The sequence below is a fragment of the Rana temporaria genome, chromosome 3 (assembly GCF_905171775.1).
Source record: "Rana temporaria chromosome 3, aRanTem1.1, whole genome shotgun sequence".
Taxonomy (NCBI): domain Eukaryota; kingdom Metazoa; phylum Chordata; class Amphibia; order Anura; family Ranidae; genus Rana; species Rana temporaria.
In genome coordinates, this window is record NC_053491.1 from 399,565,062 (window position 1) to 399,586,798 (window position 21,737).

General features: G+C 43.0%; 1 protein-coding gene across 2 annotated transcripts in view; it reads right to left on the reverse strand.

Moving 5' to 3' along the window:
- Positions 1 to 21,737, reverse strand: part of ARHGAP25 (Rho GTPase activating protein 25) — a 155,235-nt gene that overhangs the window by 36,720 nt on the left and 96,778 nt on the right. For both annotated transcript variants that reach the window (XM_040345907.1, XM_040345908.1), the window contains exon 3: positions 1,869 to 1,956. In XM_040345907.1, the coding sequence (XP_040201841.1) occupies positions 1,869 to 1,956 (88 nt within the window). The remainder of the gene's footprint in view (positions 1 to 1,868; positions 1,957 to 21,737) is intronic.

Consider the following 21,737-nt stretch of genomic DNA (forward strand, 5'->3'; position numbering starts at 1 on the left):
TAAAGAGGCACTGTCAGACCAGGGGTGTATAATGAAATAAATGGGCCCATGTGCAAGATAAAAAGTGGGCCCACAGGGATCAATAAATAAAAATGTGGTGCCCACAGCCCTGTTGGTAGGCTTTGGTGAGCTAAAAGAGGTTTAGACCCCCTTGACATCTACCCTTTGAGACAGAGAAAGGGACTGAGGACAGAGATTCCCCAGTCCCTTTATCTGCAGTCTCAGACATTGAAAATTAATGAACAGGAGACAGAGGCTCCTGTTCATTTATAAACTGAAGCAGAGTTTAGCTCAGTTATCAAAAGACACAGGAGTGATCTGTAGCGATCGCTCACTGTGTCCAATTGAGAAAAAGAAGGGGCCAGTAAATTACATATTTACTGTGCCCTTCCTCCGCTCTCCATCCTGACATATACCCTGCAGCCGGCAGGAGAGGAGGGAAGCTGTCTGCTTGGCATGAGGGGGTGAAGGAGAACGACAGGGGGCCAAGGGAGCACACAGGGGCCGCAGGAGGACAGGGACCAAAGGAGCGGCCAGAGCAAAGGGGGTGGAGAAGGACAGGGGACTAGAGGAGGTCGGTGCTCACAGCTGTCCCTCCCGCCGCACTGATCATCCCCGGCTGTGAACTAGGGAACCATTCATGTGTGCAGTGTGGGTCACTGTGTGTCAGACCTTTATCTAAGCAGACCTGTGATATCTCACATTTGACACAGAGAAGGAAATTGAGGACACAGATACTTCAGTTCCTTTCTCCTTAGCCTCAGCTGCACTAAAGATGACTGAACAGAAGACAGATGCTCCTGTTCATTCATAAACCTGAAGTATAGTAAGCAGAGTTTACTATGCTCAGTTATCAATGGACACAGGAGAAATCTGTATTAATAGCTCACTGTGTCCAATTCAGAAATGGAAGGAACTGGTAAATGACATACTGTATTTACTGGCCCCTTCCCCTCTACCCATCCACCTGTCTACCCGCAGTAGCCGGCGGGAGAGGAAATTCAGCAGTGCTGCCGGGGGTGGAGGGGGGGTCGAGTTGAGGGTAAGCTCGAGCACACAGGGGGGAATAAGATGTGGGCAGCACAGGGAGGGAGATCGATGGGTCTCTCACAAGGGGGAGAGAGAGGGGTAGAAATGGACTTTTAGCTGCTGGAGGGAAATACACAAAGTGCATTATTCTGTAATTGTCCTTCCATCCTGCCGCACTGATATCCCTGCTGTCCTGCCCCCCCCCCCCCCCAATGTGCTCGGGCCCAGTGCAGGAGCCCTGACTCTAATACAGGAGGTGGGAGATTTACTAAAACTGGTGCAAACAAAAGCTTCTAACTTTAGCTTGTTCAATTAAGCTTTGACAATTAGCCCTCATTCACACTGAGGGAGGGTTTAAAATCATGCAAGTTAAGCTGAACCCACACGATTTCAAGTCCCCATTTCAGTCCGACCTCGGGGGTGATTTGAAAGACATCTGTCTATTGAAATTGCCCCTGAAGTCGCCAAAAGTAGTAGAGGAACTTATTTTAGGAATCGGTGTGACATTGCACCAATTTAGACGGTGCTGTTGCTGGAAATATGCTCTGATTTTTGCATGCGATTTGACATTTGAAATCGGCCCGATATGAATGGGGGCTAAAAGCTCGATTCTGATTGGTTACGATGCACAGCTGCACCAGAATCTGTGTGCAACTGTTTTAGTAAATCTCCCCAGAGGTGTGTTACTGGCCAGATCACCAGGTGAAAACAAAGGGAAAAAGCCTGAAAAAAAGTGAAGCAGCTACCACATCTAATGATTGAAAAGTTGCAACATATTACATTTCTGGTTTTGGGTTTAATATTGCTTTAAGTTATATAAGCCCTTTATCAAAACTTACCTGGAATCACTTCAAAGATGAATTTCCCCACATCATCAGGGTTACAGGATACCTCGCTAACCAAGCTTCTGGGTAAAAACAGGAATCCCTTGGAGAAAATAAAACAGATTAAGATATTTTCTTATTACGCATTGTTCCTTATAGTTTAATCTAATAAATAAAAAGGATAGAAAAAGACAGCGATGTTCAAAATTTGAGAGTTGTAATTTTCTCAAATTTTCATTGAAAATCAGGTAAAATGTCTCTAATTTGACAAAATGCATTGGTATCGGCTAAAGCAAAATGTTTTTGATGTTTTTCAAGGGTACAATGTGCTTCAAAAGTCTCCTGGGAGTAGCTTTTAGAGAAGCTTTTTCAACTCTTTTGGACCCTTTCTCATGCCAAAAATGCACCCTTCTTAAACTCATTATTCTAGGTTTATTTAACAAAATGTTAAAGTGGTTGTAGTCACATCTATTATATTGTCTTATCCTCTCTGTTTCAGGAACATGTTAAGTGCAGTGTGTGTGTTTTTTTAAATTATAATTCTAAATACCTTCTTTGCATTGCTCCACTATGTGGTCTTGCGTCCTCCCTCTGCTCTCCTTCCAAATCTAAGGTCTTCCCGAACTAAGGGAGGACAGTGGGAGGGACTGATATTCCCTTCTGACGTATGCAAGCTAGCAGAGGGAGGACATGTGAACCATTATAATACAATATAAAAATACACATTGTATATAAAGTGATTGTAAAGCTTTGTTTTTGTTTTTTTAATAATAAACATGTTATACTTACCTTCTCTGTGCAAGGATTTTGCACAGAGTGGCCCCGATCCTCTTTTTCTGAGGTCCCCCAGCAGCTCTTCGGGCTCCTCCTCTTCTCGAGTGCCCCCACGGAGAGCCGTTTTCCATGGGGGCACTCGTGGGGGCACCTCCCTTCGGATCCTGTGTCACTAGATCTGATTGACAGCAGCGGGAGACAATTTTTTCTATAAACTACGCAGCAAAGAATACACAAGGCATGTACCTACAGCCTACCTCATTTAAAGACCTTTGTTTGGGAGGGGGGCCTATTCTGAAATCCCTCTCCGTTTCATACAGCATTTTACTTGCAGGCACGTCTCAGCAAGACCCACCATATTTGCTCAAATGGGAAAGGGTCCTAAATTACACGTGTTCAGAAGATCAAATGAATCAAATATTATTTTTTGCCCACAAATCTTCCCTTTGTAGCAAATATCAGACCTCTTACAAAATCTTGACACGCCAGACCCCATCTGTGTTTGTGTTCATTTTTCCTGGACACAGCCCATTATGTTGGAGATGTAGCATCCTGAATGGCACAATATTTCACAGATTCGCCCATTCTGGCAACAGGTTTTACAAACCGTGCACAAACTCACAGACTACTCTCTTTTCGACAACCCTGCTGCAGTGCTTCTTAGTTTGACTCCCAAGTCAAGTAAGAGATACTGAAAATCTTTACTGAAGCATCTCCTGAATGCTGCTAGGGCATGTATTCCCGGTATATGGAAGCCCCAACCCTTCTATTACAGTGGTTTGCTAGGGTGAACGATATACAACAGATGAAACACCTCACAGGAGTACATGTTGAGACACGTTTAATTTTTCGGATGAATACTTAGCATTTTCCTAACTATCTGAAGTCATTCAGTTCTGGAAGCTTGGTTCCTTATGCTGTCAACCCCACAGAGGCTCCCTTACCCCCATCCCCCACAATTTTTTTTCTTCCTTCCCCTTCTCTCCCCCTTGCCCCTTTTCTCTTGGTCTTGCATATTTTTTCCTCTCTTCTTCCCTTCCTAGACACCTATAGCCAGATTCAGAGAGAGTTACGCCGGCGTATCAGTAGGTACGCCGTCGTAACTCTGAATCTGCGCCGTCGTAAATTTAAGCGTATGCTCAAACTGAGATACACTTAAATGTTGCTAAGATACGACCAGCGTAAGTCTCCTACGCCGTCGCATCTTAACTGCATATTTACGCTGGCCGCTAGGGGCGTGTACGCTGATTTACGCCTAGAATATATAAATCAGCGAGATACGCCTATTCATGAATGTACGCCCGGCCGTCACCAGTAAAGATACGCCGTTTACGTAAGCTGTTTTCAGGCCTAAAGATATTCCACCAAAAAGATGGCGCAGCCAATGTTAAGTATGGACGTCGGACCCGCGTCGAATTTTAAAATGTTTACGTCGTTTGCGTAAAGTCATCTGTGAATGAGGCTGGGCGTAATTTACATTCACGTCGAAACCAATAAGTCTTCGTGGCGTACTTTGGAGCATGTGCACTGGGATATGTCCACGGACGACGCATGCGCCGTTCGTAAAAAACGTCAATCACGTCAGGTCACGATTCATTATCATAAAACACGCCCACCTCTTCACAATTTTAATTAGGCGCGCTTAGGCCGGCACATTTATGCTACGCCGCCGTAACTTAGGACGCAAGTGCTTTGTGAATACAGCACTTGCCTCTCTAACTTACGTATCGCTTATACGCTACGCCTTCCTAACGTTAGGCTACTAGTGTGTCCACCTTAAAAAAAAAAAAAAAATGCCTTTTCGGTATGCACCGACTATATTGTACGCCGTTTTTTTGGAGCTGAGCAGGATGCCCCCTTTTAGAAGAGGGCCATCGCTTGCCTTTACATTACAAATGATGTGTGCCTGTAGGTTATCTGATCCTCTTAGTATGTACTTGCGAGCCATGATCCTATAAAAAAAATTCTACATGTGGTTATATTTTTTCTTTTTTTTCCTAAAATTGAATATGACATGTTAGGCATGATTCATCACCAAATTGACATAACGTATATAAAATTTGATTAGTGACAATAACCTATGTTATTTTCATTTCCATCATGTCACTGCTGACAATCTTTGTCAGGACTGTGCTGTCAAGTCATACTGATGTGTTATGTTGCATGCCCTCAAATAAAGATTAACTTAATAATTAAGAAAATAAATAAATAAATAAACTGTTTAATATTGGTCGGTGGAGAAACATCAACAAGCAAAATCAGCTGCAGGTTGAGATTTTATCTTCCTCCTACACATATATATTATTCACTGACCAAAACACCAAACCCTTTTTATTATGCACTTTTACTGCACGCAGGCCCAAGATCTTTTATGAGATCCCTAGTGGAAAATACTTCTTATATTCTTACTGCTATTTGCAGTTTATGCTGGAGTCAACACTGGGTCAGGACTAGAGACAGGAAGTGTAGAGTAAAGCAAATTTTTACGGAATTTACATAGGGCATTAGGGAGGGACTTCACATGAGAGAATCAGAAGAACAATCCCATCCCTCCATTATTTTAGTAATTTTCTTCATAGATTTCTCTACTGTCAAATACAATGGTTGGGTGAAGGTCCTCAAGAGTTTTCCGGTTTATGCTGCAGTCATAGTTCTCAGTCAACATCTTTATTGATTTATGATGGTAATCTACTCAGGAGCTCCCCACACAGAGAGGCTGTTTCCATGCCTACCATGCAAGCCTTTGATTAACAACTATTACAACGTATCCAAAAAAATTGAATAAATTGCAGCATGAAGTTGCGCATTTATACAGATGTAAGGTGCAGTGGTCCCAAGCACATACTGCCTGCATTCAAATACTTACATCTGTATGCATGAGCCACTTTATGCAAGTAGCGGAGCATACCTGTGTAAAAGTCAGCTACACCCATTTATGTCTATAGCCCCCTGAAGGCAGCACCAGAGGCTCCTAGACACCAAAATATGCAGCATCACTGGCTCAGATTCACTTTATTGACAACAAAGCGTATCTGAGTGGATTTACCCATCACTACACAACACCATAGACATCCAAATCTACAATGACACCCCACTCTCTAACTACAAATTGTGTCATTGTCAGTAACAGTGTTTTATTATTACTATTTTTTATAATCCTATAGAATATCAAAGGCATTGTACACTTTCAGATGTTTTCTTTGTTATATCAAAGTTGTAGCCAGGTGCTTGGGTAGAGACAGAAAGTGATTTAGGGCACTGTGCTGCCGTGCTTTCTGTGTCTCTTAATAGACTTCAGCTGAATGGGTTAACACTTACCTCGCCTCCATCCACCAGGGGGACAAGCACAGGCAGTGGTCTCAGTGGGGGGCATCAATGATTTCAAGCAACTATTAGATAAGCACCTGAACTACCACAACATACAGAGATATACAAGGTAATACTGTAAAATAAAAAAGATCACAGGCATCCAATATTTGGTTTCGGCCTTGTCCCTTGCGCAAAGAGTTTTTTCTAGATTTTCTGAATCTTTTGATGATATTATGTACTGTAGATGATGGTTTATCTAAAGTCTGTGCAATTTTATGCTGAAGAACATCATTCTGAAATTGTTTGAAAATATTAAGATGTACCTTTTCACAGATTTGTGAACCTCTGTCCATCTTTACTTCTAAGACACTATGACTCTCTAAAATGCTCTTTTTATACCCAAGAAAGGTGTGTATACTGCTCAGATGAGCACTTAATTGTAGCCCAGCGAGGGTGGGCTTTTTTATGTACCTGGGCAACATATTATCATGGCACAGATACATAGATGACATCCTCGTAATTTGGACAGGATCTGTGGAGGAACCCTATAGTTTCATACAACTATGGGGTAATATTGATTTTAATTAAAAATGTGCATATATTTATACCCATAATCAGATATCAACTCTATATAATAGGATTATGGTTTCAGAAGATGAAATGTTAGCAACCACACTATCATAAACAACCTACAGAAAACACTATTTTAAAAGATGGCAGTGCCTGTTCAAGAGCTCCTATTAACAGTATACCCCATGGGCAATATTTAAGTAACTATTCTAGAAACACTGATTTCGTAAAAGAGGCAGCAGTCTTAAGAGACTGATTGCTGAAGCAGGGCTACAGAAAAAAGTATTTAACCCTCACTTCTTATTCAGGTGCCAGATATGTTTAGGTGAAATGAAGCAAATGTGTGCTAAAAATTGTGCGATTTATATATATATATAAATATATATATATATATATATATATTTTATATATATATATATATATATATATATATATATATATATATATATATATATATATATATATATATATATATATATATATATATGTGGATTTGACTGTTTTGACTCTCTTTAGCTTCTGAGGGAATACTCTGAATCCCAGAAACGCGTTTCTCTGTATGATCTATCACAACCATCACAGAAACAATTGATTAATATATAGGTATCTTTCATGACTTATTAATAAATGTTTCAAATAGTGATAGAGTCTGGTCAGATTTTGTCACATGGCCCTTGATATGTTAAATACATTTTTTTTATGTTCTTGTACTAATAAAGCTACATTGGCCCAGATTCAAGTAGAATTGCGAGAGATTTGCGGGGGAGCAGGGCAACGATTTTGCCCTGCGTCCCCGCAAATATTTTGCGCTGCCCTCGATTTGCCCGGCGTAAGCGCGTGCAAGTTAAATGATCCCGCCGGCAAATGATGTCGCAAGGACGTCATTTGCTTCTAAGTGAACGTGAATGGCATCCAGCGCCATTCACGTTTCACTTACGCAAACGCCGTGAAATTCAAATTTCACGCCGCGGGAAGGCCGGCTATACTTTAGCATTGGCTGCCCCTACTATTAGAAGGGGCAGCCTTGCGCTAAAAGTAGCCGTACGGAAACTCTGTACCTGGCTTGCGCAGGGCCCGCGCAAGCTTGTGAATCAGTGGTAGTATGCAATTTGCATACTACACGCTGATACACAATGGGAGCGCCCCCTAGCGGCCCCCGCAAGAATGCAGCCTAAAATCTGCGAGGCATAAGAGCCTTATGCCGCGCAGATTTTAGCCTGCAGTCGGTGTAACGAGGTTCCTGAATCAGGAGCACTCGTTACACCGGAGCAAGTAAGCACTTGCGCTGCGTAACCTATGGTTGCGCGGGCGCAAGTGCTTCTTGAATCTGGGCCATTGTTTTTATGAAAATGCTAGTGTTATCATACGGTGCCTCAAAAGTCCTGCCACCAAATAACAAAGGTGTTTACAGATATGAAAATTAGGGATGTGGCACAGAAAATAGAGCCATGTTAGTTAATGGACATATTCTCAGTGCCGTTTGTTTGCTTTACCTTGTAATGATGGGCTCACATGTAGTGGCTGCAGATTATAGTGTTATGGCTGATTCCATGTATTTATTCACCTAGCTTGTCCCTGCAAAACTTTCTGTTCTGGTTCACACAACATCCAATGTACTGTATGCGTTGCCTTCTGTTTTGTGTAACATCATAAATGTGGGAATGCAATAAAAAAAAATCCATCTACACGAATGAGCTCTCTGTGTGTCTGAGAATGCGCTATTGGATCTAGTTACTATGAAGCTCTCACCTGTACCAGCATCAGTTCTCAGACTATAGACAGAGGTCATGCATTAATCTATGCAGTGCCATGCCACATTCCTTATGTTTGAACACAAACAGAAATTTCTGTCACTGGAATGTGAAAATGTACTCCATTATAAGCTGTGTGTTATAAACAACAAATTACACCATTAAACTACATGATCATTATACATTATTTGCAGGTGAAAAGCACAAGATGCAGGTAGGAAGGTTGATAATGCATTGAACATATAGGCATAACATACACATGGCGTATATATAGGCATAAATTTACAGTGTCACAAAACTAAAGCCTGTAGTAAATTTCAGTGTAGGATATACTTTATAGACCAACCACATTATTTGTGAGGCTGCTACTAAATAGCATTTAAATATAGAATGATTGCCGGATACATCAACACAGAAAATAAGGGCCAGATTCTTAAAAGGCTTATGATGGCGCAACACCATTTGCGCCGTCGTAAGTCCTAATCTGGCCCGGCGTATCTATGCGACTGATTCTTAGAATCAGTTACGCATAGATATCCCTTAGATCTGACAGGCGTAAGGCTGTTACGCTGTCAGATCTTAAATGCAATTTTTTTTCCCGCCGCTAGGTGTCGCCTCGTCGTTTTCCCCGTCGTCTATGCAAATTAGCTATTTATGGCGATTCCCGAACGTACGCGCGGACGACGCAATGAATTTACGACGTTTCCGTAAGCGTAAACTTGCCCCTGCTATATGAGGGGCAAGTTTGCGAAGGTCCGTCGTAAGCCATGTTAAGTATGGCGTCGGGTCAGCGTCGTCTTTTTCTGTCGTTAACGTCGTTTTCGTAAGTCGTTCTCGAATACGACTTTACGTCAATGACGCTCACGTCGGCGTCATTGACGTTTTCCGTCGTGAGCTGGAGCATTTTTATGCCCGGCGCATGCGCAGTTCGATCGTCGCGGGGGCGCGCTTAATTTAAATACAAGCCGCCCCCTTTGAATTACGCACGCTTACGCCGAGCCATTTACACTACGCCGCCGCAAATTACGGAGCAAGTGCTTGGAGAATACGGCACTTGCTCCAGTAATTTGCGGCGGCGTAGTGTAAATGGCTTACGCTACGCCGCCGCAGATTCTACCAGAATCTGGCCCTAAATGTTTCCTCGTTGCACACATTTCATTTTTTTTTTTTTTTTTTTTTTTACAGCTTTTATTAGGATTCATTTTTGTTGGATGTCTAAAACAATGTTGTTACCCAGGAATATGTACCCAGGTGTCAAAATGGTCATGAAAATATATTGCTTTGGCAATCTTTTTTGTCTTCTTTACCCATGAGATGTCTGTACATTCCTGGTAGCTGGTAAGCCCCTCATAGCTGTTACTTTCTATGTGAGTAATGTGCTTCTCCATATCACATAATAAGAAATACAGGACATGTATTATTAGATAATATAATTAATCATTACTCATTGCAAAATAATCCATATAAGTAAAGGTCATCAGCTAATTGTTATTTAGCAGGGGAAACCACATGGTATAAAGTCTATTCACACTAATCTGTTTTCATTTACTTATTTATTAGCCGAACAGCATATTATTTACTGCACAAAAATGCAGTAGAAAAAAAATGAAAGTAGACATAAATTTTCAACACAAGTAATAGTGCAGCCCCCCATCCCCGGGATCCCAATAACTAGTAAAGGGGTCCTTTGGATTCCTTACATGGTCAATAAACAAAGTAAAACACATTAAAAACACAAAGAAAAAAAGAAAGAAAAATAATTAAACACAATGCTTAAATTTAATTTCCATGTCCAAAATGCTGATGGTGCCCATAGTGCCCAATGACCTTAGCAAAAAACTGGACACATTTATAGAGAGTTTTTTTGTATCTACTTATGTAGGAGAACAAACATCTCCAACATATAAAAGCCTGTATTCATAACATCTGCATATCGGATATTACCAAGGCAGACCAGATAGATCTTGGGGTAAGTTAACCACAGAGCAGATTTTTAGGCAGGTACGATGGGACAAGGACGTTAAAGTTGTTTTATTGTTTTGGTTTGCTCAGCTAAATGCTGTTGACCAAACTGCATCTGTGTGAAAGGACCCATTGCATACAATACTTCAGATCCGTATAAACTGTGCACAGTGTGGGTCTTGATGCATTGTATTTATCCTTGTGCATAAGCCCTAAAATGGTTTCCTATGCCAAAATATGAAATTTAAGCAAGCCACAAATTTTTCATGAATGAAAAGCATTTAACTTTCAAAGGTAATAGCTTGAGAACATTAGATTTTGCCCCATCCGTGCCAAATGAATGTACATGCCAGTTTCACCAGATGAATAGCTATGCAATTTTTTATATATATATATATATATATATATATATATATATATATATATATATATATATATATATATATATATATATATATATATTGTGAGGGATTAGCTCGTGGGGATCACCTTTTCTGAAATCACAGTCTGTAAGCAGGCACTTTCTTTTAAGTCTGGCGGATGCCAGATTTTATTTATAAACGGTTTGCAGATTAAAATAAACAAAACAATAAATTAAATCCTTGCCGTCCGGCGCTAAACTAAACAAACAGGATCTCCTCTCTATACAGTGTGGGGCTAGTCCCTGACACCCACAAAACATGCAGTAAAGCAAACCTTTTTAGTCCAGCTCTCAGCGCTCCCCTCACTCAGGTCCCTTCCTGAGTTTCAAGCCAGAGCCCTGTTGTGCTCTCTTCCTGGACATTTAAAGTCCAGCTGATTGTGGACTCCAGTGGACCCAAACATCCGGACCGGAACCCTAGCCAGGCCCAGAGGCTGTAAAACCCGGAATGGATTCCGGTTCAGTCTCTCATGATAGAACGTATGCGAGGTGAAATGTACCTATGATCATGTATCGCACCTCGCATAGCGTCACATATCCTCCCCCTCTGCTCAAGCCCCTGCGGCTGAGCACTTGACCCAACCATACAGTGCACACGGGAGAGGGCATCTGCATTATTTTGGAGCTTCCCTGGCCTATGCTCCACCGTAAATTTAAAAGGCTGTAGAGCCAGGAACCACCTTGTCACACGAGCATTTTTCTCCCTGTTATCACACATCCACTTCAGGGGAGCATGGTCTGTGACCAGCTTAAATGACCTCCCCAGTAGGTAATACCTCAGGGAGTCTAAGGCCCACTTAATGGCGAGACACTCCTTTTCTACGATGGCATAATTTTTCTCGTGCTTGTTCAGCTTCCTGCTCAGGTATACCACTGGGTGCTCCTCACCATCCCTGATCTGTGACAGTACGGCCCCTAGTCCCACCTCAGAGGCGTCCGTCTGTATAACAAACTCCTGGCTAAAATCCGGGGTTACTAGTACGGGTACCATAAAAAGAGCCTGTTTTAACTTCTGAAATGCCTCCTCGGCTTCAGGGTTCCATTTGACCATGACCGACCCCTTACCCTTTGTTAGATCGGTCAAGGGGGCGGCAATGGTGGCAAAATTGGGTATGAAACGCCTGTAATAACCCGTAATGCCCAGGAAGGCCCTCACTTGTTTTTTATTGACTGGTTGGGGCCATTTTTTAATTGCCTCAATCTTATTGGTCTGCGGCTTGACCATCCCCCGGCCAATAACGTACCCAAGGTATTTGGCCTCCTCCAGGCCTATGGCACATTTCTTTGGATTGGCCGTGAGACGTGCTTCCCTAAGGGAATCTACGACCGCTTGTACACGGAGCAGGTGCGATTCCCAATCTGGGCTGTGGATGACCACATCGTCCAAGTACGCCGCTGCATACGAGCGATGTGGTCTCAAAATTTTGTCCATCATTCGCTGGAATGATGCAGGGGCTCCGTGCAGACCAAACGGCATCCGCTTATACTGAAACGAGCCCTCAGGAGTGGAAAAGGCAGTCTTCTCCTTGGCCGATTCAGTAAGCGGTATCTGCCAATAACCTTTCGTTAGGTCTAGGGTCGTTATGTAGCGAGCCTGTCCCAACCTGTCCACAAGTTCGTCGACCCGGGGCATCGGGTAGGCGTCAAATTTGGACACATTGTTAAGTTTTCTAAAGTCATTACAAAACCTGATACTGCCATCAGGTTTTGGGACCAGCACTATGGGACTTGACCACTCACTGTGAGACTCCTCGATCACATCCAACTCTAACATATTTTTTATTTCTTCCGCAACTGCCTCTCGCCGGGCCTCTGGAATTCTATATGGTTTTACATTTACCCGAACCCCTGGTTCCGCCACTATGTCATGTTGGATCGTGTTGGTCAGTCCGGGTAAGGGGGAGAAAAAGTCTCTATTTTTCTGCACGAATGCCCTAACGTCACTTTGCTGTGCTACGGACAGGGAATCCGTGATGGGAACGTCAGGTATCACGGGTATCCGGTCTGTTGGAAGTGGGGACGTGGCCAGTAAAGTCTCTCTGTCCTTCCAGGGCTTTAAGAGATTTACATGGTAAATTTGGTGTGGTTTCCTTTTCCCTGGCTGGTAGACTTTGTAGTTTACCTCCCCCACCCTTTGGACAACCTCAAAGGGACCCTGCCACTTGGCTAAAAACTTACTTTCTACCGTGGGAACCAGTACCAACACTCTGTCCCCCGGGTTAAAAGTACGGACCTTGGCACCCCGGTTATAGACCCTCCTTTGGGCCTCCTGGGCTCGCTCCATATGTTCCCGTACTAGGGGCAGAACGGCTGCGATTCGGTCCTGCATCAAGGAGACATGCTCTATGATGCTCCTATATGGGCTGACCTCTCCTTCCCACGTTTCTTTAGCAATATCTAGCAGGCCCCTGGGATGCCTACCATACAAGAGCTCAAAGGGGGAATAGCCTGTGGAGGCCTGTGGAACCTCTCGTATGGCAAACATGAGATATGGTAGCAAAAAATCCCAGTCTCTCCCATCCTTGTCGACCACCTTTTTCAACATACTCTTCAATGTTTTATTAAACCTTTCGACCAGACCATCTGTCTGGGGGTGGTAGACAGAAGTACGGAGATGGGAGATTTTGTACAATCTACACAATTCCTTGGTAACCCTTGACATAAAAGGGGTGCCTTGATTGGTCAAGATCTCTTTTGGGATCCCCACTCGACTAAACACCTGGACTAATTCCTTGGCAATAACCTTGGCGGAGGTGTTACGCAAGGGTATGGCCTCAGGATAGCGAGTCGCATAGTCCAGGATCTTATCTGGTTCTAGGTCAAAATAGGCCTTTTGGGGTTCTCCTGTTAGGAATGGGGCCAATAGTCCCGCCCACTGCTCTTTTGGCCATCCTTCGCGGTCAGCGACTCTCTCGAAAGTCGCCATGTACGCCTCAACATCATCCGCCGGTGTCATCTTTTGCAGGTGGTAGGAAGCACGTACAATCTTTGGTTCCGCTAACAGAGCTTCGGCGAACTGTCGGTTCATCTCCTGCTGGGCAGCGTGTTGTGCTGCAACGGCCTCTGCGACTTGGCGGTGTTGTGCTGCAACGGCCTCTGCGACTTGGCGGTGTTGTGCTGCAGCCGCCTCTGCGATATGGCGGTTTGTTTCCCGCTGGGCTGCATTGGCCTGTAGCAGGGCCTTTAACATTTCTTCCATTTTCAGAAAAGTGCCCGCATTCTCCACCACGTGTGAGGGATTAGCTCGTGGGGATCACCTTTTCTGAAATCACAGTCTGTAAGCAGGCACTTTCTTTTAAGTCTGGCGGATGCCAGATTTTATTTATAAACGGTTTGCAGATTAAAATAAACAAAACAATAAATTAAATCCTTGCCGTCCGGCGCTAAACTAAACAAACAGGATCTCCTCTCTATACAGTGTGGGGCTAGTCCCTGACACCCACAAAACATGTAGTAAAGCAAACCTTTTCAGTCCAGCTCTCAGCGCTCCCCTCACTCAGGTCCCTTCTTGAGTTTCAAGCCAGAGCCCTGTTGTGCTCTCTTCCTGGACATTTAAAGTCCAGCTGATTGTGGACTCCAGTGGACCCAAACATCCGGACCGGAACCCTAGCCAGGCCCAGAGGCTGTAAAACCCGGAATGGATTCCGGTTCATTCTCTCATGATAGAACGTATGCGAGGTGAAATGTACCTATGATCATGTATCGCACCTCGCATAGCGTCACAATATATATATGTATATAAATAGACCCCTAAATGTTTTCAAACGTTTGCATTCCAAATCATATTGTTATCCATACGAAAGATATTGACTACATTGTTACTTCCCTACTACTACCCTTGGTAACACAGTACAATACTCTACTGTAAAGCTGGATACACACTATAAGAAAATCGGACGAATGATCATCCGATTTTCCTTGTTATTTCACAGCAAATCTGAACCAATAAACGAAAATTTGTACGAAATGTCTAGTACAACAAAGGCTTTCTTTTTTGTTGTTGTTTATTGCTTCTGATCATACACAGCCTTTCTTTTCAGATTTTTCATACGAAAATTCTTTGGACGAAAATGTTTGCCCGATTTTCATAGTGTGTACGAGCCCTAAAGAAAAAGTAAACCCCCCCCCCCCCAAAAAAAACAGGGGGGAAAAAAACCTGCAAGAGAAGGGCATAATGAGCTAGTATGCATGGCATACTAGCTCATTATGTGGCACTTACCTGATATCGAAGCCCTCCTTGTTCCCCGCCGCCGCCATGTCCCCTCGCAGATACTTCCTGCTTTCGCCGCTCCGGCACTGTGATTGGCCGAAACATTGATGACGTCACTCCCGCGGATGCGCACGGGACCGGCAGGTCCCCGCGCATGCGCGTAAATACGACATTAACCACTTAAGGACCGGACCAATATGCTGCTAAATGACCCAAGGGGTTTTTACAATTCGGCACTGCGTCGCTTTAACAGACAATTGCGCGGTCGTGCGACGTAGCTCCCAAACAAAATTGGCGTCCTTTTTTTCCCCACAAATAGAGCTTTCTTTGGTATTTGATCACCTCTGCGGTTTTTATTTTTTGCGCTATAAACAAAAATAGAGCGTCAATTTTGAAAAAAATGCAATATTTTTTACTTTTTGCTATAATAAAGATCCCCCAAAAACATATATACATTTTTTCTCCTCAGTTTAGGCCGATACGTATTCTTCTACCTATTTTTGGTAAAAAAATCGCAATAAGCGTTTATCGATTGGTTTGCGCAAAATTTATAGCGTTTACAAAATAGGGGATAGTTTTATTATTATTATTTTTTTTTTTACTACTAATGGCGGCGATCAGCAATTTTTTTCGTGACTGCGACATTATGGCGGAGACACTTCGGACAATTTTGACACATTTTTGGGAACATTGTCATTTTCACAGCAAAAAATGCATTTAAATTGCATTGTTTATTGTGAAAATGACAGTTGCAGTTTGGGAGTTAACCACAAGGGGGCGCTGTAGGAGTTAGGGTACACCTAGTGTGTGTACAACTGTAGGGGGGTGTGGCTGTAGGTCTGACGTCATCGATCGAGTCTCCCTATAAAAGGGATCACTCGATCGATACGCCGCCACAGTGAAGCACGGGGAAGCCGTGTTTACATACGGCTCTCCCCGTTCTTCCGCTCCGGGGAGCGATCGCGAGGGAGCGGCTAGAAACAAATAGCCACGCCCTCGTCCCGGATCGCTCCTGAAGCTACGGGAACCGCCGCATGCACCGGGGGGGTCCCGATCGGACCCCCGACCCACGTCTAGGCAGGGACGTACAGGTACGCCAATGTGCCTGTCCGTGCCATTCTGCCGACGTAAATGTACATGCGGCGGTCCGGAAGTGGTTAACCCTGGTTATGCCATTAAGAAAAACGTCACTTTCAGTGCGCCTGCGCCGTTGTCTACGGACATGCGTCGTAGACATCTGCACCTGTAATTACTGTAAATATATTTCTTGCACCTACAGGTAAGCCTTAATCTAGGCTTACCTGTAGGTGCAAGATGTGTGGTTGGGTTTACAACCACTTTAAGAGAACTGATCAAAGATAAACATATGTTTGGAACCAACAATATCAGTTGAGCAGTGGAATGTACAACAAATATGTGCAGAATTGAAGGAATGCAAAGCAATTAAACAGGTTTCTTCTGTTTCCTCATTTGTTTACGGTAAAGTGAAACTTAATATTTAAGCATTACTGTAATTTGTAATATCTCATTTTTTGTAAACCTCTAAAGAAAGTAAATAAGTACATTGTTATAATCCGTTTTCACTTTTACTATGAGAAATACGATATTAAAATGACATGCTTCTACAGAATAAGTATATTGATGGTCAAAACTCTATTATACCTGCTGGCAGACATTGAGCTCTATCAAATTTCTTTACATTATATTATTTCAGTGTTCCCTGAGCTCAGTACCACTGACAATATTAAACAAATTTAGACAAAGATCAATGTGCAAATTAATTACAACCATAATAATTTTAAAGTAATCTGATGTCAGTTAACTGAAATCTGATTATTATGAGTTATTATAGAATTATAGAATTGCCTATGCCTCTCTGTGTTGTCCTGGTCTGTTCTTAGAAATATTGGTAAAGATATTAACGTACTTCTTTTAACCACTTAAGACCCGGACCATTATGCAGGTAAAGGACCTGGCCCCTTTTTGCGATTCGGCACTGCGTCCCTTTAACTGACAATTGCGCGGTCGTGCGACGTGGCTCCCAAACAAAATTGGCGTCCTTTTTTCCCACAATATAGCTTTCCTTTGGTGGTATTTGATCACCTCTGCGGTTTTTATTTTTTTGCGCTATAAACAAAAATAGAGCGACAATGTTTTAAAAAATTCAATATTTTTTACTTTTTGCTATAATAAATATCCCCAAAAAATATATAAAAAAAAAATGTTTCCTCAGTTTAGGCCGATACGTATTCTTCTACGTATTTTTTATTATTATTTATTGGTTTATTGGTTTGCGCAAAAGTTATAGCGCAAAAGTTATAGCGTTTAAAATATAGGGGATAGTTTTATGGCATTTTTATTAATATTTTTTTTTTTACTAGTAATGGCGGTGATCAGCGATTTTCTTTGTGACTGCAACATTATGGAGGACACATCGGACACTTTTGACACAGTTTTGGGACCATTGTCATTTTCACAGCGAAAAGTGCTATAAAAATGCACGGATTACTGACAATGACAATGGCAGTGAAGGGGTTAACCACTAGGGGGCGCTAAAGGGGTTGAGTGTGTCCTATTGTGTGCTTCTTACTGTAGGGGGCGTGGCTGGATGTGTGACGTCATTGATCGTCGTTCCCTATGACAGGGAACAGACGATCGGTGACAAGCCACAGAGAAGAATGGGAAAGGTTTGTTTACTCTCACCTCTCCCCGTTCTTCAGCTACTGTGACCCAATCACGGGACACCGGCGGCGATCGGGTCCACGGGTCACGCGGTCACGGAGCTCAGGACTAGGTTGCAAGCGTGTCGCCGGCGGTGCCTGCATGACCAATGGCTGGGCTCTTAAATGTGACGTACCTGTACGTGCCTGTGCCCAGCCGTGCACTTCTGCCAACGTATATCGGCGTGAAGGGGTCCTCAAGTGGTTAACAAGTTGCCAATAAACCCTGTGATGACTAAGGGGCAAAAATCTACGGGCTAATTGGTAGTGCCTTTCCTCACTGGGGTGCATCTCTGCTCTCCATATTTGTAGTAGTAGTTTAAATTGCATACGACTGTGGACATGTATGTGTGCCTGCTCACAAATGTGCATATCCAGGAGTTTGCATACAGGGGAGGGCTGGCAGCCTTAGGCCTGGGGGGCAAGTCCAGTCAAGTGGCCCATAGAGCGTGGAAAAGTGATGGATCGAGGAAAACAGTCTAAGACTTTTCAAGATCGGAAGAGTCCGCACAGAGCCTCCCCTTACATCAGAGTCCGCACAGAGGCCCCCCTTACATCAGAGTCCGCACAGAGGCCCCCCTTACATCAGAGTCCGCACAAAGGCCCCCCTTACATCAGAGGCCCCCCTTACATCAAACTGTTGGTCTGTACTGTACATGTACTGCGGCAGGGAGACCCTTCAGCGTGAAATCACGTACATGCCGTTGACTCGCTCCCTCTGTGATTGACACAGCGGGAAACAATCAGCAGGTCCGGCGGACCCAATGCTCACCAGCACCCGGCAATCGTTCCTGAGAGAGGCAGAACAGCGGTGTGCCTATGTAAACAGGGCAGATCGCCGTTCTGTGAGAGGGAAGATGGAGATATTGTGTTTCTGCTAAGCAGGAACATGGATCTCTGTCTTCCCCCAGTCAAAGTCCACCCCCCCCCCCCACACAGTTAGCAAGCATTCCCAAGGAACACGTTTAACCCTTTGATCGCCCCTGATGTTAACCCCTTCTCTGCCAGTGTCATTAGTACAGTGACATTGCATATTTTTGTGCACTGATCACTGTATTGTGTCACTGGCCCCCAAAAGTGTCACTTAGTGCCTGATTTTTCCGCTACAATGTCACAGTCCCGCTATAAATTGCTGATTGCTGCCATTACTACCGTAGTAAAAAAAAAATCTATAAAAATATCCCTTTGTTTGTAGACGCTATAACTTTGTAGCATATAAACGTGTAGCAAAATACATATTGACCTAAATTGATGAAGAAACTAGACTTTTTTTTAAATGATTGGATATGTTTATAACATATATGGCACATATAAAGTAAAAAATATTGTTTTTTTCTCCTCAAATTGTCTGTCTTTTTTTGTTAATAGAGTAAAAAAAACGCAGAGGTGATCAATTACCACCAAAAGAAAGACCTATTTTTGGGGGGAAAAAAGCACATCAATTTTATTTGGGTACAGTGCCGCACGACCGAGCAATTGTCAGTTAAAATAATGCAGTGCCGTATCGCAAAAAATGGTCTGATCATGAAGAGGATTAAACCTTCCGAAGCTGAAGTGGTTAAAGGAGCCTGTGTCCTATACTGTACTCCAAGAAAATAATTTTTCCGATAAGTCAAAAATCCTTCTTTGTTGAGCTAGAAAGTGTCGACATGCAGCAGGAATTGTTTGAAAGTCAATCTGTATATGGCCGGTTTTAGATGGAGTGGTGGCCATTACAAAATAAGAGTAACTGCACCTAAGACATAGTTACATATAAAAAAAAAAATAATAATAATATGTACATTTCTGATCAGCAATGCTGTAGTCACAAAAAATACAAAATGCTCCCTAGTTATGAAGATGTTAATACATCTTTGCTCTTGCAATTCTGGAACTCATGGACTGTGCAGGTAATTTAGAAAAAGGCTAAGATTTTTTTATTTATTTTTTTGTATTGTATTATAAATATCAATTCTATAATAATAAAAATGAACAGTAATTGCACTAGAAACAGTAATTGCATACTAGAAAAGAGCAGTCTTAGCTTTTGTACTCGTACAACATATTTTCCCCAAATAAGATTGGCTCACATACACAACATGGACATTTCTACCTACAGTATGTGGTGTTATGTTCTCTGCAACAAACTACGGATTTGTCTTCAACATATTGAGACTTTTGATGTAGACTCAGGGGTGGACTGACCATATAGGCACTCGGGCAGTGCCCGAGGGCCCCATGCCACTAGGGGGCCCATCAGGGTTGCCAGCCTCAGTAAAACCAGGGACAATATATAAAAATCTGTGTTTTTTTTTAAATCCCAAGAATCTCCATTACCTTTTCAGTGTGTGTATGTGTAATCTGTATGTATACTGTGTGTGTATATTGTGTGTGTGTATATTGTGTGTCTGTGTGTGTATACTGTGTATGTATACTGTATGTGTGTGTGTGTGTGTGTGTGTGTATACTGTGTGGCCCCATAATCTATTGCCTGGGGGCCCCATAATCTCCTATTGCCTGGGGGTCCCATAATCTCCTATTGCCCGGAGGCCCCATAATCTCCTATTGCCCGGGGGCCCCATAATCTCCTATTGCCCGGGGGCCCCATAATCTCCTATTGCCCGGGGGCCCCATAATCTCCTATTGCCACATGAGGGCCCCATGAGTTGTCAGTCCACCCCTGTGTAGACTTTATTTATTTACGTAGAAGAACTGCAGCCAAATCCCCCCTCACAGAGACATTACAGATAAAATTGAATACTTATTTTGTGAAAGTTGTGGCTGGGAAAGGTTGTATAATTAGGGTTTGTAAAGATGGTCTTCAGCTACCATATAAAACTGTATCCGCCTGTTATTGTGATCATTGTAATGTGTGAAGACGAAAGCATATTCTCCTGCCCTTTACAAAACTGTTTAAATGACTGTTAAAAAATATGAAGGTCCCTTGTGTAATGCTGGTTCCACTGTCAGTTTTTTTTTTTTTTTCTGTTCATTTGAATTTTATGAAAAAGAAAAATGGATGGATGGAAATATCTAGTCATTTGTTTATTTAATCACAAATTTTTACTGTAAAAGTTTTTCTTTTCAAAAAGGTTAAAACAATTGGCTTTAGGGTTCCTTATCTATGGAAAGCGTGCTTCTCTGTGGATAAACGTTTTTCTTTTCTACTCCATCTATTTATGGACTTTCCTACAGAATGAAATGCATATAAAAAGTTTTATGGAGCACATGCAGGTGCAATAGGCATTAACCTTTGCAGCACAGTGGGACTGATCGCTCGCCACTCTGTTGCATATTGTGGATAATGTTGGTTTTTATTTGTTACAAAGTCCAGGATAAGAAGTGGTGCAATCTAGAATTTTCACAAAGAATTAAGATTCAAAGAGAATAATCACCTAGGTGGATGCAGCATCGATCTGATGCTGCATCTGTCCCCAGCTGGCTCTGCAGTAAGAACTGAGTGATTAACATAGGTGTGTGCAGCCTATTGCATTAAGGTATGCACCCCAAAGCTCAAACACAAACTACTGATTGCTAACTATGTTCATTAAGAAAGGGAAGAGGTCAGCAAACTACATATTTACCTGCCCCTTCCCCCATTCATCCTAAAACATCCCCACAGCATCAGCCACTGGGAGAGCAGAGGAGGGAAGCCAGCAGCAGCACAGGGGAAGGGGGGCTAGGGCAGTAGGGGGAATCTATGCTGCACAGGGTGATTAGGGTGTGCCTGGGCACACCTGACAAACCCTGTGTGCACGCCTATGGTGCTCAAACACTGCTGATCGCTGAGTTCTCCCCTCGGCTCTGAGCAGAGAGCCAAGACTTTCAGTCACTGGCTCTCTGCTCTCCCCTCCAGCGCTCACTGGAGATGGAGAGGGGCTGTTAAGGTTGCAAGAGGTACTGGCTCAGGCTCTCAGCAGATTGCTGAGAGGCTGAGCCAGCTGCTGGTCCAGGCATCTGGGTTTATCCCAACCATATGGTTGGAACCTTTTCAGAGCCTGAACCAGCTGAGTGACATCAGCCAACAAAGGGCTTTAGCCAGCTGTTGGTCGAAAACAGGTCACAGGAGTGCAGAACTACGGTAAGTGCACTCCTGTGTGACCTACAGGAGAAGTATATATGACATAACATTGGCCATACTTCTACTTTAAATAAATTACAAGGAAAATCTTCTAAGCATGTGACTAC